This window comes from Epinephelus fuscoguttatus, linkage group LG17 (assembly GCF_011397635.1).
Source record: "Epinephelus fuscoguttatus linkage group LG17, E.fuscoguttatus.final_Chr_v1".
NCBI lineage: Eukaryota > Metazoa > Chordata > Actinopteri > Perciformes > Serranidae > Epinephelus > Epinephelus fuscoguttatus.
This window is the reverse complement of record NC_064768.1, coordinates 10,592,326-10,610,609: the sequence shown is the minus strand read 5'-3', so window position 1 is coordinate 10,610,609 and position 18,284 is coordinate 10,592,326. Positions and strand designations below refer to the sequence as shown.

Here is an 18,284-nt window from a genome sequence, read left to right as displayed (position 1 = left end):
TTACATCTTGCACTGTCATGAACATGAGCCTCCCAGCCTTGAGTAGATGCACGCTTCCTTCTGTGTGGTGATACAGTTGGCTGGTGTTGTCCAGTAGAAAAAAACAGTTCCTACGTAAAACTGCTTACAACAAGGTCATAAGCAGGTCATGATTTCTGAAAAGAGACACTGCTGTTGAGTCAATAACCAAACTAACTTTTAACATTGTACAGATGGTTTATTTGAGTAGCTATATGGGAAATTCTTCTGTCAGCCTCCTTATTGTAGTTTCTAATGGTTTTAATGACCCCAGTATTACAGGAAGAATTGCAGAATGGTAAACAAATAAGTGGCATAATGGCAGACCTTTAGGGCTAGATTATATTTCACTTTTATCATTCAGAGGCTTTCAGCAGATTTGTAGCATTAAAATATGAGCATATTATGGTACTGTTGTCCAAATCTGGGACTCTGAGCAAATTTTAAATGTAGATTTCAGAAAATGACAATTTTCAGTTGGAGTTTGAAGTGTGCATAGTCTTGTCTGATTTAATGCAGAACTGTGGAAACAGTATTAACATTTCCAAAGTGGCATAGTTCAGATCACATGTAAATAATTTGAGTATCTCATCAGGAGGACAAGGGAATGGTAGATGGTGTGAGGTGAGACAGCGGCAGATGTTTTAACAAGAGATCAAAACATTTTCAGCCTTGTTTTTAGGGGAAAAAGTGGATATTTTATAACAAGATGTTGGGGCATTTCCACTCATGTTCTGAGCAACAGAAGTGAGTAATTTTTACCAACAGGTCAGGACACTTTCGGCCGTACTTCTAGCCCAAAGTGGGTATTTTAAGCCAAAAAGTCGGGACATTTCCAGCCATGTTTTCAGCAACACAAGCAAGTAATTTTTACCAACAGGTCAGGACATTTCCAGCTATTCTTGTAGCGCAAAGTGAGTATTAAGTGAGTAAGTCGAGACATTTCCAGCAGCACAAAAAGCAGGTATTTTAAGACAATAGGTAGGGACATTTCCTGCCATATTTTAGCAACGGAAGCAGGTATTTTTTAACAAGAGGTCAGGACATTTCCAGCCTTGTTTTTAGCAACAAAAGTGGGTATTTTATAATGAGAAGTCAAGACATTTCCAGCCATGTTTTGAGCAACAGGAGTGAGTAATTTTAACCAACATGTCGGGACATTTCCGGCTGTGCTTGTAGCACAAAAGTGGGTATTTTATAACAAAAAGTCAAGACATATTCAGCCATGTTTTCAGCAACACAAGCAAGCAATTTTTACCAACAGGTCGGGACATTTCCAGCCGATCTTGTAGCGCTAAGTGGGTATTTTATAATCAAAAGTCAAGACATTTCCAGCAATGTTTGTAGCACCAAAAGCAAGTATTTTTTAACTAGGCCAGGAAATTTCCAGATTATGCCACATCATTGTCACAACATATAATTGAAAAATTTCAACAAGTCATTTCTGGTTTAACCTTTGAATAAACTAAAATGTGTGTGTGCAAATAGATAATTATGGCTGCTTTTTCTTGTATGATATGGCACCCACAAGGCAGTTGCATCTTGGAATTATGCACAAGGCTTTCCAGTTCCTGCCCACATGCGGCAGCAAGAGCATGAAACATAATTTTATACACTGATAGAAGAAGGACCTCATTCTCTGTGTTTGTGATCTAATAGCTAATTTTATTTTCTCTGCACATAATAAACAACACAAGGTTATAAAAGTGCAGTGCTCTTAGAGGACAATGAGAGTGAGATTTTTTTCTGTTTAGTAAAGGTGAGAATCACTCCACACTTGCATTACAACCTCCCCTGCTGCTGTGTTGTATTATGGTCTATTGAGACTACTACAGAATTGACATCTCTGTCTCCTCTATGATGAATAGCATTCTGTGCAATTGTTGACTGTTGGTGCAAAAAGATATTCAGAAAGAAGCTCCTCTGCCTTCAGTGTATGTTTTCTCTTTAGACAGTCATTGTCTCTGCACTGGTTTATCCATCTTCTCTGTCATTTTGTTCACTAGTTGCACTTTTTCTGTTGTCATTTAGCTCCAGGTCAGTGATTTCCATTTCTCTGTTGTAATTTTCCTCCCTCCCTCCTTCCCTGCAGGAAACTGGATGCCTTCATTTATGATGCAGCGGTGCTGAACTATATGGCCAGAAAGGACGAGGGCTGTAAGGTAAAAAATAGATCTCTGTCATTTCACAGCTCTGCACAGTGACACATTCATACATAGTGGCAGCTTTTGTTGATGTCCCTGTGCCCTGCAGCTATTGTGTGCTAAAGGAGTACGAGATCTTCACTGTGCTCACACTGTTATTCAGGGCAGCGCACCTGCAACAGAAGCACAATGAGCATGCCAAATGAGCACTTCTACAAAAACTACATCTGCATTAAATAAATCAAACACACCCGATACATTTATATGTGTCCCTGACTGCCTGTAGCTAGTTAATATTGTCATTTTTGGACAACGCTGGTGTTGATTTATTTATTAGTTCACATTTGATACAGCTCCCACAGCGAGAATGAAAATCCTGCCCAGTGATCATTTGTAATAAGGTCTGTGGGAGGCCTGAGCTCCCAGCAGCTCCACACAACAGCTACTGCTGCAGTAATTATTACAATTGATGTGGATCTATGTTAATTCCTCCACTGAAACGGTATCCCACACTCAAGCAGTGGGATTGTCAGGGATGTTCATATGCCAAATGTTTTGCATTTATGTGACAGTGACAGTAGACAGAGAAGAATTACAGCTGAAATTAAGCTAATTTCAATTTGCTCATTGCCATCTGTCTCTTATAGTTGGACTGTCTGGGGATCCATGTGTTTGTATGCATGATATGTGGATGTTGATGCGTTTAGTTTTATTCCATCAGGTGATGACCATCGGCTCTGGTAAGGTCTTCGCCACTACGGGCTACGGCGTTGCCCTGCACAAGAACTCCCGCTGGAAACGACCACTGGACCTGGCTCTGCTGCAGCTGATTGGAGATGGTAAGACAGAAGGGTAAATGGTGGGGCTACTGGGAAGGATGTGGATAACAGATGAAGCTTTTTGCCTGAAGCAGAAAGTCGTAATCCGCTATTTGTTACTTGGAACAGTTGGCAATACAGTTGGTATACTATCAGCCTGAGGCTCTCTGCTCTCTGTCCTAAGCCCCTTTCCCCAGATGATTATGGGCATATGCATGTACTTTATAATATAACCCATTGTTTTCCATACATTAATTAATTTAATCTTGTTTCACTACAGAGTTACACACAGTACATTCGTTCAGTCCCTTTTTGCCAGCTCTCTCTCTCCCTCTGTTTATCAGACCACAAACGAGACAAGAATTAGCTAGCCACCCTACCATCCCTCCACTTCACTCCCCACCACTGTTGACTACTTACCCTTAAGGAGAGTGGGCAGCAGCTCTGGAGACGGACCCACAGCTTAAATTTGGCCATTGCAAAACCCCTAGCCCAGAGTGTAACAGCAGGCTGGTGATCAGCAGCAGTGCCAGGTCTAACCTGTGTAACAGCAGCAACAGAAAGTTTACCGATCTGGTGGGGAGTCTGACTGTCTGGTCCCTCAGACCTGAGGTTTGTGCTGCTTGGATTCATGTTGGTGCAGTTGCTGATGGTGGGTCTGTCTCTGGAGCTGCTACCTGCTCTCCCCCCGGCAGGAAAACTGAAAGTCGAAATAAAATGAAAAATACTCTTTTTAACTTACGATCACATCACTGGCAATATTGTTTATCTATTTAACAGAACATGCCTATAATACAAAAAAAAAAAAAAAAATCAATTTCTTTTTTTTTCTTACATCAAAATCCAATCATGTTTTTTCCCAGAAAAACTAAATATGAGCCACAAATAACACTTAGAAGGAAGTAAAACATAAAAAAAATATATAATAATTAATTAAATTAAAGCTGGGCAATAATTAGTGTTGAGCAGTAGCAACACAACAAGTGGTCTGTTGGTCTTCCTTTCTTGGGTTGCTTTGCAGTGTAGCGAGTTGCTGCCAGTGCTGGAATACCAACTTTCTGTGCAGGACTCATCACCATCACCAAAGGGACATGCATGTGCAACAGCCATTAGGAACATCCTCTCTCTGAAACGACCCATGATTGGGCATTATCTCCCATCATGGGCTAGATTGTTTAAAACATGAAAACAGAGCCAATAAGAGGTGCAGGAGTCTAGTTTCCTCTGTCTTGAATTACAATATGTTCAGAGCTTATTAAAGGATTTTCTCCCAGTGATGCCAATTCTCCCCCAGTCGTGTTTTCCAATTCATCAGTATTAATGTTGGCAAGGTCAACGGTAGATTTATTAGTTAGTGGTGATGCAGGTGATGGTGGGGTAAGAGAGGACAAAGTACAAAGTTAGGCAGAAGTCAAAGACAAGGAAGAAGAATGGAGCAGGAGGAGGAGGAAAGAGGTTATAAGGGGAAAGGATGCGGGAAGGTGTGACGGGACAGGAAGGGTCAGTGTAGAAATGAGAGAGGACTAAGGTTTGAAGAGGGAGGACGGAGAAGACGATCAATACAGGAAGGTTGAAGGGAGGAAGAACAGAAAGGAAGAGGAAGGGAGGTGTGATCTATGTTAAAGTTGTCAGACTACACTCTTTCTTTTTGTTCACACACTTAGCAGCACATCGCACATTTTCTGTCTTATCTCTTTGATTACATATACAGCCTGTCTGCCTCTGATTTTTTTTCCCTTATGTGTTGTTTATACTTGTTTTTGTTTTGTTCCTGTCACCATCTATTTGAGAGAGAGAAAGCTGTGAGATATGTTATTTAATTACTCAAGAAAATCCAAAGACCTTGTTGGGAACAGTTTCATGTAGGATCTACTTTGTGCCTAACTACATCTGCCGACCAAATCACTGCACAGAAGGAACATTGATGGTGTCCTCCTTGGCTTAGCTGTGACGTTAGCTAGCTCAGTGGTGCTCGGCAAGTAAGCAGTAGATGCACACAAGCCGAGTGCTGTCTAGTTCCATTATATTAGAGAGAAAGCGTGTACTTCCAAAACTCTGCATCTCAAACAAAAACAATCTAGACTGATAAATAGCACTATGGGTAGGAGGAAAATATGTGTTTTTGATTTTGGTGTGAACTGTCATTTTAACATTTATCACTACAATTCAGTGTTTACTAAAAATTATTAAGATCATTTCTAGGTGACCAGAGTTTTAAGATTTTACAAGCTTTCGAATTCCTTCATTTTACACCTGTTGAGATTACAATATTGCAGCTGGAGGTGTCTGCAGTATTGTAATATTTTCATGGTGTCACCTTAAAATGATGGGGTTCAAAGGTCTGCATACTTCTGTAGAAGTGTTAACATTTTTTGGCATTCATTAATTTAATGAAGAACAGCCTGTTGTTCTTGAAAATGCACTCATAATACAACACCCTTAACTAGTGATGGCCAAATGAAGCCTCGTGAAGCATTTTCTTTATTTTTTTTTAAGCCCACTAGATGGCGCTTTTTTTCAACAAAAGATTGAAAACACATTGAATTGCCATTCTTTGAGCCTCCCTTTTTAAACCAAGAGCGCCATCTAGTGGGCTCATAAAATAAAGAAAATGCTTCATGAGGCTTCATTTGGCCATCACTACCCTTAACTTGTTGATAATGGGTTAGTGATAATAATAGTGATATGGATCTCAAAGCATGGCGGAACATACAAAAGTCTATCTGGTCTTGATGTCTAATCTGAAGTGGGTTGTAAAAATGGTACACATGTCCCACCTCTCCTCCATTGTGATTGGATAGCTGGGTAAAGTGAGAGGGACAAGCATAGCTTTTTATGCAAAGCCGAACATTTTTCAGCTCTTGGTGACCAAAAAAGAAATGCCAAACATGCAGCGCTCAGTGCAGAATAGATGCATGGCACCTTGTCACACCGCTGCTGTTTCCAGCATAATGTGAATACGCCGTGCCCCTGTTGCAAAGAATTCCAAAAATACACTGGCGTCATAAAGAAATGCTTTTTGTTATTCTAGAGATAATGTGCAGATTTTTTCCCCTCAGCAACCAATCAGTCGGTTAGAGAGAATGTAGAATTTGAGTTGACCAAGGTTCTTCTTTGGCTGACTAGAGCCCTTAACCCTTAGATGTTATCTAAATTACAACCAGAGGTGGACAAAGTACTGAAAAATTCTACTCAAATAAAAGTACCTTTACTTTGATTAAATTCTACAAGTAAAGCTGAAAATCTACTCAAGTAAAAGTAAAAAGTAGTTTGTTTAAAATGTACTGAAAGTAGAAGTTACTTGGTCGAGGGGTCATACTGTAAATCCAATGCAAAAACTGGTTATTTTTCTATGATGAACCATAGAATTCAGTTAAATTTAGGGCTGCACAATATCATTAGAGCATCACCATTGCAATGTGTTCTTGTGCAATAGTCACATTGTGAGACTCGCAGTATGAGTTCATCATATCAGTATAGTATTAGTCAAAGGCTATATGCCATAATTATTTTGCTGGTTAATACTTTAGGTTGTGAAGTTCTCAATTTCCAGGACAGTTTGATTGTAAAATGTATATTTCATGAAAATACAGCCTTTCCAAATCCCAAATGATGACTTCTTTCCAAATAGAGATATTCAAGTTATTGCAATACACTGTATATTGCAGTACATATCACAGTATACAAAATCGTCGTGGCATTGTCAGTTTTGTCTAATATTGCGCAGCCCTCATTCAATTTGACACACAACTGTTAGACTGATAATACACAGAGCAACTTTTTGAGCAATGTTGTTGGGCATTATTCTCAGGGATGCAAATATGGTCAAGAAAGAGAGAGCTTGTCGAAGCGAAATTCTGAATATTAAAATACACTAACACTAATTTGGAAGAATACTATGTATTCCAAAACAGAACAAATCCATTGAGCAACAGTGTTTCCCCTATATGCAACTAGCAGCGGTGGTGCTCCTGGTCAATTCACACACTTGTGAGTAAAGCATATAAGAGGAGAGGAGAGGGCTTCGTCTGATCTCTTCATAAACTAAAGTTATATTATTTTGAGCGACAGATGCTTCATATAATAACATAACAATATACTATTTATCGTGTTATACGGTGAAACGTTTCACCTTATAACTTGATGACTTATATTGTTTACATGACGCCATGTCATTTCTATCTCAATGCTCTCTGTACTGCGCACAGCGGAGTTCAGCCCCGATGCACACACACACACACACACACACACACACACACACACACACAGACACACACACACAGACACAGGTGAGCACACAAGAGCACAGCTCGGGCCACATTTTTCTGACCGACAATTATATACAGCACTGTGCACACAGGGTTTTCTTTCATTTCTTCATTCATTTCACCTGCTGCGTCTGCTTGTGCTTCTGCTGAAGCACTCTCACCCTCCTCCATCTCTCTCTCCAGCACCAGTTGCTTGTCCTGGGTCAATTCCACGCAAGATTTCAGAGATTCACCCTTTTGGTTTCCATTTAGCCGAAAACTTATTTATTTATTTATTTATTTATTTATTTATTTTAAATTAGTAACGGATGTGATTTCAAAACGTAGCTAAGTACAATACTTCAGTCAAAATTTACTTACGTAAAAGTAAAATTACAGATTTCAAAAACTACTGACAAAAATTACAAATTACACAAAATAACTACTCAATTACAGTAACGTGAGTAAATGTAATTTCCACCTCTGATTACAACCCTGAACTTATAGAAACTACACTGTGTTCCAAAGTATTATGCATATGCTGCTTTTATTTTTTTTCCCTAAATAGTCAATACATGAGACAGTCAATATGATTATTTTTTTTATTTCTCAACAATTATATTAACAATTTTATCTGGATTTTATAAAACAAAACTACCAATGACGGCAACAACAGTATTTTTTTCAAATAACTCAAAATAGACTGTTCCAAATTATTATGCACAACAGAGTTTCAAAACACTCAACAGTTGCAAAGACTTAAAAATGGAAATCTGTTGTATCTTTTTTACATTCACATATAATTTTTCGAAATCAAATGTTATTTCGATGAAAAACATCTTTACAGATCAAGTTACATATTGACATAGGAGCCCCTCTTTGCTGTCACCTTAACAACTCTCTCATCCATTGAACTTGTAAGTCCATGTACCCTATAGTTTGTGCCTGTATTTCCTTTGAGGATGCCAGAATTGCCTCCCACAGGTGATGTTTTGAGGTAAACTGCCTCCCACCTTCATATTTCTTCCTTTAAAAGATTCTCCACAGGTTCTTAATAGGGTTGAGGTCAGGGGATGATGGTGGCGAAATCATGATTTTCTCTCTCTTTATGCCCATAGCAGCCAGAGCCAATAGTATTCTTTGTAGTATGAGATGGTGCGTCCATTTTTTTCTCCAGCAGGCACAATTCTTCTTTTTATATCATGGCAGGAAATGGTCAGTCAGGAACTCGTATTTTTCAGAGGTCATTTTGACACTTTCAAGCACACTAAAGGGACCTACCAACTCACTGCACATTATTCCAGCCCAAAACATCACTCCTCCACCACAGTGTTGCACGTGCCCTTGCTTTAGTCCTCAGGTTAAAGGTCAAGTTTTCCATGAAATAGTTCCTCTACAATGTCTATCCACTGTCCTGGAGTTGGAGGGTCATATTTCAGCCACTTCCTAGGAACAGCCTTTTTGCATGCCAGTATAAGGACTTTGAAGAGATAAGTATCCTTCTTATGAATAATATCCTCAAGTATTAATCCCAAGTACACAATCCATTGGGATCTTGTAACCTAAAACTAGTGATGGCCAAATGAAGCCTCATGAAGCATTTTCTTTATATTATGAGCCCACGAGATGGCGCTCTTGGTTTAAAAAGGGAGGCTCAGAGAATGGCAATTCAATGTATTTTCAATCTTTTGTTGAAAAAAAGCGCCATCTAGTGGGCTTATAAAATAAAGAAAATGCTTCATGAGGCTTCATTTGGCCATCACTACCTAAAACTCCCAAGAATCAGAATAAGCCCTCTCCAGAATGTTTGTAGTTTTATTCATGACCAGAATATATGTGAATGATTGGCACCTGCCTGCATACAGAGTCTCCAGCAGTGCTAGAAATAAATATTATTTTAATAGAGCATTTGTTAAGTTCTCATCTCACTGCTGCTGAATACTTCTTAAACTAATATAATTTTCATTTTGGCTAAAATGTTTGGCCAATTTTTTTTTCTCCTCATTTCATTCCAGTAGCACTTATTGAATAGAACAAGAGCAAGTCAGGAAGATGAATAACTTTTACAAAGTGACCTTGACAGTTTCCAGTAATTTGATTTGAAGTGGTCAAAAAGACCAATAATTAAGATAATAGCCCGTCTTTTATATTTCTTGATAATGACAGGAAAAAAGCCTTTTAGCTTCTGCTGGCGTCAGTGCTCAGTGAAGGTAAAAACTGTGATGTCAAACGAAAAACCACCAAGACTGAATTAGCACCACCTTCAGTACATCAGAAATCTTACAATGAACACTGACTTTGAATGACAAGAAGCAAAATTATTTCACAAAAACATACGTAGATTAGCTTCTTTCACATGCACACAAGTTCATGCATGTAAATGCTTGTATGTACATATAAATCTTGGTTATGAAAAACTCACCGAAATGTTTTCAGTTTTAGAGGTCTGTGAGAGAAACAAATACTGAAAAAAAAATAAACGCAACTCTTGTTGTAGCTCCAATTTTTCACAGGTTTAAGTTAAAGATCTAAGACTTGTCAATGCACTTAATCGATAGATTTAAAGAAATTTTGCAATCCAAATATCAGAGAAATATGTGTTGAGCACTTCTCCTTTTTAAAGATAATCCATCAACTGTATGCTGTGGCATATCTAGAAGCTGATTAAACAGAATTGTTACTATACAGGTGTGCTTTGGGATGGTCGTGATAAAACGCCACTCTAAAATGTGTGGTTTGATCAAACAGCACAATGACACAGATGTCGTAAGTATTTAAGACGCTGCAGGAATGTCCACCAAAGCTGTTTCCTGTGAACTGAATGTTCAATTCATCAGTCGTCTTCAATGTTGCTTCCGTTAATTTCACAGTACATCTAACCAGTGTCACAACCACAGCCCACATGTCTAGCTCAGGACCTCCACATTCAGTGTCTTTACCTACAAGATCTTTTAAGATACAATACCTGAACAGTTGATACAATATTTGGTTTGTACAACCGCAGAATTCCTGTACAAATGGTCAGAAACTGTATCTGTATGCATATTGTCCTTACCAAGGCATTACCTGACAGCAGACTGTCAGTGTTAAAGATCTGTAAGGTTGTTTGGGTGTACTGCCAAATTAAGAGAAACAATATTGTAGATGTTTTATGGTAGTGAAATGAACTTCTAGTTGATGGGCAACAGTGTTGCAGTAATGTGTTACAGTGATAATATTACTTTTTCCAGTAACGAGTATAGAAAATATTACAATTTTACTTTTGCTATGACATCACTACTGACTTGAAATACAACAATCATTTTTGTGATAGACGTGCTGCGCAGGCACGTTATAAAGCAGCAAGCTAGTTGGAAATGCTTACCTTAATGGCTGGAAATATTCTCATTACTTGGTTATGTCTGGTGGAAAGATGACAACAACACTGTGGCTGCAGGTAGTTGGACTAAAACTTTCTCCACCACAAAAAACACGTCCCCAAATCTCAGGTCTGAAACAGCTCGGCTTTGGAGGAGGCATACACCAAAGGTGAGCCCTAATCAGCCATGGAAGTCGGCTATAGCCCTACACTGGCTAAACAACCAAAACTGGATTCTAATTGACCTATGGCTAAGCCACGCCCCCCTCCACTCACTCGGACAAACTATTAACATTCAGTGACCGCTGCTATGGCAGGTGTCACAGTACACGGCATTTCACAGGAGGAAATTGATGATTTTTGGAGACATAACGATCAGATGTCATTGAGAAGTAACCAAAAGGGCCTAAACTACGCATTGGAGGGATATATTAATTATTTTATTGTTGAGAAGGTCGATGAAAAGCTTAAATTACAAGCCAAAATTTACAGGTCACAGTGTACGCTTGTGAACCACAACTCATTGCCGTCGCCATCAAAGACAACAAGTAAAGTGCCACTGAAGTTAAGGTTTTTGGCTCAGAATATGAGAAAAGGATAACGGCCTTTTTACCATCTTTACCAAGAGTGTCTCTCCGTTAGTTTGGTGCTGCAGTATTTACATTGAATCATTCAGCATAACATTTGCCAACCTTTGTTATCTCTGCAATTACAGATAAATTAATAATGCTAAGCTCCAGAAGTTAATGTTAGTTTAACTAGAGTGCTTTGGACAACAGCTAACAATGATGTACGATCACAAAAGTACAAAACTAGAAAAACATAGGCTAATGAACTCCCAGCAAGCAAGGTGAACAATGGGAGCTAACGGTAGGCTAACTTTAGCTAACGTTAGCTAGATTTGTTAAAGATAACTTTATGTTTCTTTCCAGCAAAGTGCCAATATGTTGCCTCAAACACAATGTTGGCTTACCTTAAAACAGATGTAGACATCATTGTTAATCTTATTCACGTTGAGTTGATGTTATAGTCTAACGTTACCACACAACTTTATCCAAAGGAGACACTTTTCTCGGTTGAGATTTAGGAAAGGGTAAAAAATACACCCCATCGCCCAGCCTCTCAGGATACCTTGTGTCGGAGTTGCATGTACCCCATGCACACTGTTCGACCATTTTTAAACTTCAAATCTCAGAAAAAGCTCATAACGAACAAAACTGACTTTCTGTACTGCATTTCAATGGATGTCCAGGCAGAGAATGTCCGAGTGTATGGGAATGGCTGTACGCACTGTGATTGGCTCATCGCATTTGAGGGCGGGACTTAGCCATAGGTCAATTGTGGACAGCTGCAGCTACAAAGAAATAATAAAGCTTGTTGCTGGATAGTGGATATAATGTTGCTCCATGAGTGACTCTGTGTTTCGGGCAGAGCCTTGGGAAAATATCGGTCACAGGCAACAGAAAGCCCCCAGGTAAATAAAAGCTATCTATCCTTAGCCACACTTAATGGTGATAACCCTTGACATTCACACAGGCACACATCTCAATTTTGGAGAGATACACTAATACCAATTTTATGGGGTGTAAAGGAAAAGTAATCTAATGAGAAGTGTAACGAATCACTGTTGGCAGAAAGTAATAGGTAATGTAATTACTTTTGAAAAGAGTAATGAGTAACATATTGCATTTTTAGAGTAAAGAGCCCAACAGTGATGGGCAACAGCTCTGGTGTATGTCCCCGAAGTCAGCCTGCTAATGGTACACTAGCTCAAAACTTCGAAACTTGTGGCATTGTGTTGCATGATCAAGCTGCACATTTTAGAGTGTCATTTTAGATCTAGATCTTTGACTTAAACCTGTGAAAAATAGGAGCAAACACAAAAGTATTCCATGTTTTGCATTTTGTTTGTCCAGGATGGTCTCTGGCAACCTAAATCACATTCACTGACCAAAACTGACACTATGGACAAAGTGTGGGCAAAGAAAAAATAAATAAATAATAAAAGTAAAAGAGGTAATCTGCAGCAATTATATATATAAATAATTATTCTTCATCTTCTTAAGGCATTATCGTAACAGAATAAAATTATGATGACTTGAGGTCAACACCCATATGATGGTCTCAAGACAACAAGAGATAACAGAGATAGCTAGCGAGCCTGCTAGCTAGCTAGTTAATGCTTTCTACTTATCAATTGCTTTATCATTCAACCCTTGTCATGAACGTGGCTCGGAAAGGACACAAAGGCTCGATTCTTTTCCGGTTAGACAAGAACGAGGTTTATTCAAAAAGACAGGCAGGGTTCGGTACACAGAATATCAATCAGGACTGGCAAAGGTATCCAAATCGTGAGGCAAAGACTAGATCAAAAGACAAAACTGTTATTACCGGCAAGACGAGACAAGATAGAGTGCTGGAACAAGGACTGTGAAGTACGACGAACTGGCAACAAGACAAGGGAAGACATGAGGGTTAAATACATGAGGTAATAGGGGTTGATGAGACACAGCTGGGGAGGAAAAATCAGGGAGCAGCCCTGCGTTCCAATACCCATACTACCATACTATTTAGTATGCCAGAAAAAGAATTAGTGTGTCCCAATACATAGTATGTCAGATGCAGTATGCCAAAAGTACCAGGATGTTCTACTACATCAGGTCATATTTTGCAGTATGCATGTCAGCACGCTTCTTTGGCCATTCTGACCCACAATCCTTTGTGCAGCGGAAGTTATGTCACACTGACTGAGCTGCAAGTACAACCAACGCCCACACTTCCTTTCATACATGGTTTATTTAATTTGAAATTCTAAGACACTACATATTAGGACTGCAATGATCTGATTATATACTGTCACATATCATACAGTTTTTCAAGAACACGGTTACAACATTCAACTTTATTGAGATTATAGTATAATCAATGTTAGGGTTCAACTATGACTACAATATAGAAGATTCTACCAGCATAGGCAGTGGTGTAAGTGTGGTATAAATAATGAATGAATATGACTAAATATGAATACACTATGGGCCAGGTATGAGCAGTACAGACTAGTAAATATATAAATAGTAAAAGTCAAATAAATATTAAGTAATGTTTTAAGAATGTGCAAGTATGTTACACTACAAATAAAAGTAATGTGAATGTAAGGCTGCTTCATGTGCAGACAGAATATAGTGCCAGCAGCTGCATAGCTGTAAATATATTTAACAACACACATCTGCCAGCAACAGAGAGCTGTGTGTGAAGGGGGTTAATATGCCTACTGGTGACTAGTTCAATAGACAGGTCACTAATAATAGGCTTGGGACTGTTTACGTGAACACGTCAGTTTATTAGAAACAACAACATACATTATGACATAACAGCAACACAGCTCTCCGGCACCTCCGACGGTATGCACGACTCTGGCAAGCTTGACGAGAGGAGATTTGCTGCATCTCCAAAGTACAACAACACAAAATATTCAAATGTTGCGCTACGGACGGAAGTGAGCAAGAGGGTCGGAGTTCAGGGAGCAATGTGATGGCGGATGTAGTGTGTCCCAATAGTATGCATACTGCATGCATACTGCATACTACACTACGTACTTTTTAAGGGCAGCTGCAGTACATACTAAAAGTATATAGTAGAAGTATGCGATTTGGAACGCAGGGCAGGTGTGACAGCGCTAGACAGGAAGTAAAACCTACGGAGACAAGGAGAGGCAGGTGAACACTTCAAAATAAAACAGGAAGTACAAGACAAGACACAAAACATGAACATGAAATGGGTAACTAAACTTAACAGAAAAACAGGATCATGACAACCCTTTACTCCTGTTTGGAAAAAGTGATACATTCCTCCTATTAAAGTGACACTTACCTTTCTGGAAATTTTCTGCTTTTCTTTGTTTAGGTTAAAATAATATTAATAAGTAGCTAGAAAGATTTAGGGTCTGGCTATGAGTAATGAAAATGGCTCAACTCGAGGGGCGGCACCAAGCATGCATTTGTAAATATCACTGCACGCAACTGGATAACACTACGACCAATCAGAACAATACACAGGGTGACGTATCCAGAGCTTAGCTACCAGCGGAGCTAACTGGTAGATTAGACTCTTGCTATCCGGTCGGCAAAACAGCAAAAACGTCCTTCTTGCAAAGGAAAGATTCAAGCGTCGTCTTCTGTTCCTTTTTTAGAGAAAAAGCCAAGTCTAACTCGTTCACTGTAGCGGCCAAAGCCGTTTCAAACAACTGGTGTTCATCCGTAGCCATCTTGCAATGTTCACTGAGTGATTCCGGACTTCGTCGTCGCAGCACTGTCGTCATCTGTTTAGCTTGCCTCTGGCCCGCTTATATCAGATACACCGATGTGATTGGTGCAGCTCGGTTTCATGGGCATAGGTAATGAGCATCATTACTGATTGCCAGAGTGACTCACTGAGCAACTTCAAATTGTGCTCTCGCGAGAACTCTGGATTTCCAGGGTAATTAATAAGCTGATCGCACACTAAAATGTAAGTGAATTCCACCAGAGATACAAACTCATAATTATACCATTCTTATATGGTTCTAAGAAAACACCTTTTTTAAGCCCAAAATTGTGATGACTGCTCCTTTTTGGAGAATTTGGCTTTCCCCTGCCTGGCTTAACAGTGCTGCCTATGGCCATGTGTAAATCTGTTCTAAAACCACTCTAAACGTTCGTTTTCAAAGCCATGAAACTCACCGAGTGGTCAGTGGTGTTTGTTGATGTTCTGACATAAAAATCATAGCAAACTGTGGTTTCCACGAAAATGAGCATTCATCACAATTTTGGTCTTAACCACTCTATTTCATCATAATCAACCCAGAAATGGGGTTCAAATTGCAAAATACTGGAAAGTGTGAGTATTTTTTGCTACACAGTGTAGAAAAGTGGAAAAAAAAATAAATACACACCTTTCCAAAGATCATTGCTAAAAACATAGGGCCAGATCCACAAAGAATGGATTGCTCCTGCTAATAGCGCCATTATTTGCGCAGAATTAGCTCACACAATCCGCCCTGTTTTAGCGCCTTATCCTCAAAAGAATTTGCTTTAATCATATGCCAGCGCTAACACGCCCACAAAGTTTGGCAGCTGAGCGCAATTTGCGGCACATGGCCCTTCTGATGGATGACTGTGAGAGCCCTGAGACGCCTGCAGTGGGGTTCTGGAAAGAGCCAGATGCAAGAAACTGTAGTGTAGACACTAGAGATGCGCGGATGGCAGTTATAACCGCCAGGTTGATCAGGTGATAAAAATGAACAATCTGATTAATGGCGGATGGGTTTGGGGGGGTGAAAATAATAGCCTAATAATAACTTTTATTTAAATCGCACCCTTTAAAAACAAAGTTTACAAATTGCTTTGACAAACATTAATGAGGGGAAAATGTATTGCATGCTCTAAAATGTGAAATGAGCCTACTTGTGTCGTGTGCAATAGGCCCTCTATATCATCATGCTTATATCCCGCTGATAAATAATGTATGATTGGCTGGGCAAGCATGCTCTTTAAATGTGTCATGTAGAAGGGTTTATTTAACACAGTGATCCCCGCAGCAGCAGAAATGAGTGTCTCCTCATTAAGAGTGCCAATGTGTGCCTTTACGCACGGAGTAACGGCGCCATTTTATTGATTATTTTAATGTCAGTCAGCTGACGGGATCGGTCAGGATCTAATCTTTCCTGATAATATAAACATGCGGGTGCGGGTGGATGCGGGTCTGTAATTACAGAAAATTAATTTGCTCGGATGGGTGGTGGATGGATGATTGATGGATAGATGCGGATTCGGGTGCCGTCAGAGCCCATCCATGCAGTAGACACTAATTTGACAATGCCAGGTAAAGCATGGGATCTCTGGGTGGCAGGCTCAATATCATCCTTGATGTCATCTAGTAGGGCAAGGATCATGCGGCCTGGCAACCGGTATCTGCAAATGATTTCATTGTCACTTAAATCAAAAAGTGATACTCTCTTCCGATAAATCCTTTCTGGTGCGCGCCTGCTATTACGGTGCCTTCACCTGGCTACAATCACTGCTGCCATGATTACCGGAGTCCTGGCATGACAGCCCTTATATAGGCTATGCTCCACAGTTACCACCAACTGAGTGAAATTTGCAATCATTTTGCGTGAGAGAGGGAGAAAGAGAAATTGCGCGGATGTAATACACGGGTCTCACTGGCATTAAATAGCACCGCTTTCCTGCCTGTGGCAATTAGCGCTGGTCTTTGTGGATTAGGTGGTATTTGCAATGAGGCTTATTTGCATAAGAAGGGGGCAATTTTGCGCAGAATTTATGAATATTCCTTAATTTACATGTATGCAAATTGGACTGGCGCAGCTAGGAGTGGCAGTGCAGTTTGTGTTCAGTTTGCGTGCATTTCACCCTTTGCGTGTGCTTTGTGGATTGCACACTATTTTTTTCTCTCATTTGCACAGATTTAGCGGTCGCAAAAGCAGTGCAGTCCTTTTGAGGATCTGGCCCATAATCTCTGCAAAGTTACCAAGAAAATTAAATTTGTAAAGGACACTTTTGTCCTTAATACAAGTGTGTTTCTTTCATGCACTTTAGATTTGTTCCCCATAACGCCGGAATTCCACTGGATGCGTGTCCATTGTGGAATAGCTGCGCTGGTTATCTGCTGCGTGCTCCGCCGTCCGTCAACACCCACCAGCTGTGTTTGCTGTGTGGAGCAGTGCAGCTCCGCCGGACAGTGGGAGTCACGAGGACCCACGAGATCTTGCGAATTCACGCATAATCACGCGATATAACAAGATGTAGTTTCTATAAACAGAACCACAAAACCAGAGGAGTAGTAGGAAGACATCTCGGTGCACCTCAATGATTAACATCTCCTCGTCCATGGTATCAACAGGGTGAAATGACGTCTGAAAACCTCTGACCTGATGACTTCAGGCCTGCCTCCACTCATTATGACGTTTTCAAGGTGTAGTGCAGGGAAATATGATCCACTGTGAACACTGTGTATTTTATTTTGAAAATTAACCGGATGTTTTATTTTGTTTCTGTGCACGACTTCCTGGCCCACACGATCTGCTCTGAATTGCTGCATTGTGCTCCGGCGTCCGGCAAAAATAGAAGTCCTGCATATCTGTTGCGGAGGGCTCCGGAGCGCCACAGCTGTGACGGAGCCGGAACGCAACACAGCCGCAGGTGGTGGAAACACACACATTGACTAGAATTGAAATGTATTGGCTCCGCTGCCATTCTGAAGCGCAGACGCAACCAACACGCATCTGGTGGAATTTGGGGGTTAGTATCACTTTCATTATGGTATACTTCCTGTCACTGGGCACAATCCTGGAAAAAATATTGAGGATACACTAACGCTAGCATGCAAATTTTAGCATGGTAATGCCAGCGAGCTACAGCTAGCCCACTAACTCTAGCATCCAGAAACAAACATCAATGACTCACTTTCCCCTTTGAATATACAAACAAAAACACATTTCCTTGTAGTGGCCTTTCTAAAATGAGCAGGGATTAAAGTTAAAGTTAGAATATTCTGACATGATCAAGGAGTTAATACTAAGCAGCTAGCACCCTAGCTGGCTAACTGTTAGCTCATCTTTGCAAGCTAATGTGAGCTTCCATGGTGGCAAAATACTTGTAATTTATCCAAAAAGCAAATATATAAATGTCTGTAGTAGCAGACT

General features: G+C 40.0%; 1 protein-coding gene across 1 annotated transcript in view; it reads left to right on the top strand.

The window, feature by feature from the left end:
* Positions 1–18,284, top strand: part of grin2da (glutamate receptor, ionotropic, N-methyl D-aspartate 2D, a) — a 264,862-nt gene that overhangs the window by 216,583 nt on the left and 29,995 nt on the right. Inside the window, exons 16-17 of the mRNA XM_049602881.1 lie at positions 2,111–2,180; positions 2,884–3,001. Coding sequence (XP_049458838.1) covers positions 2,111–2,180; positions 2,884–3,001 — 188 coding nt within the window. The remainder of the gene's footprint in view (positions 1–2,110; positions 2,181–2,883; positions 3,002–18,284) is intronic.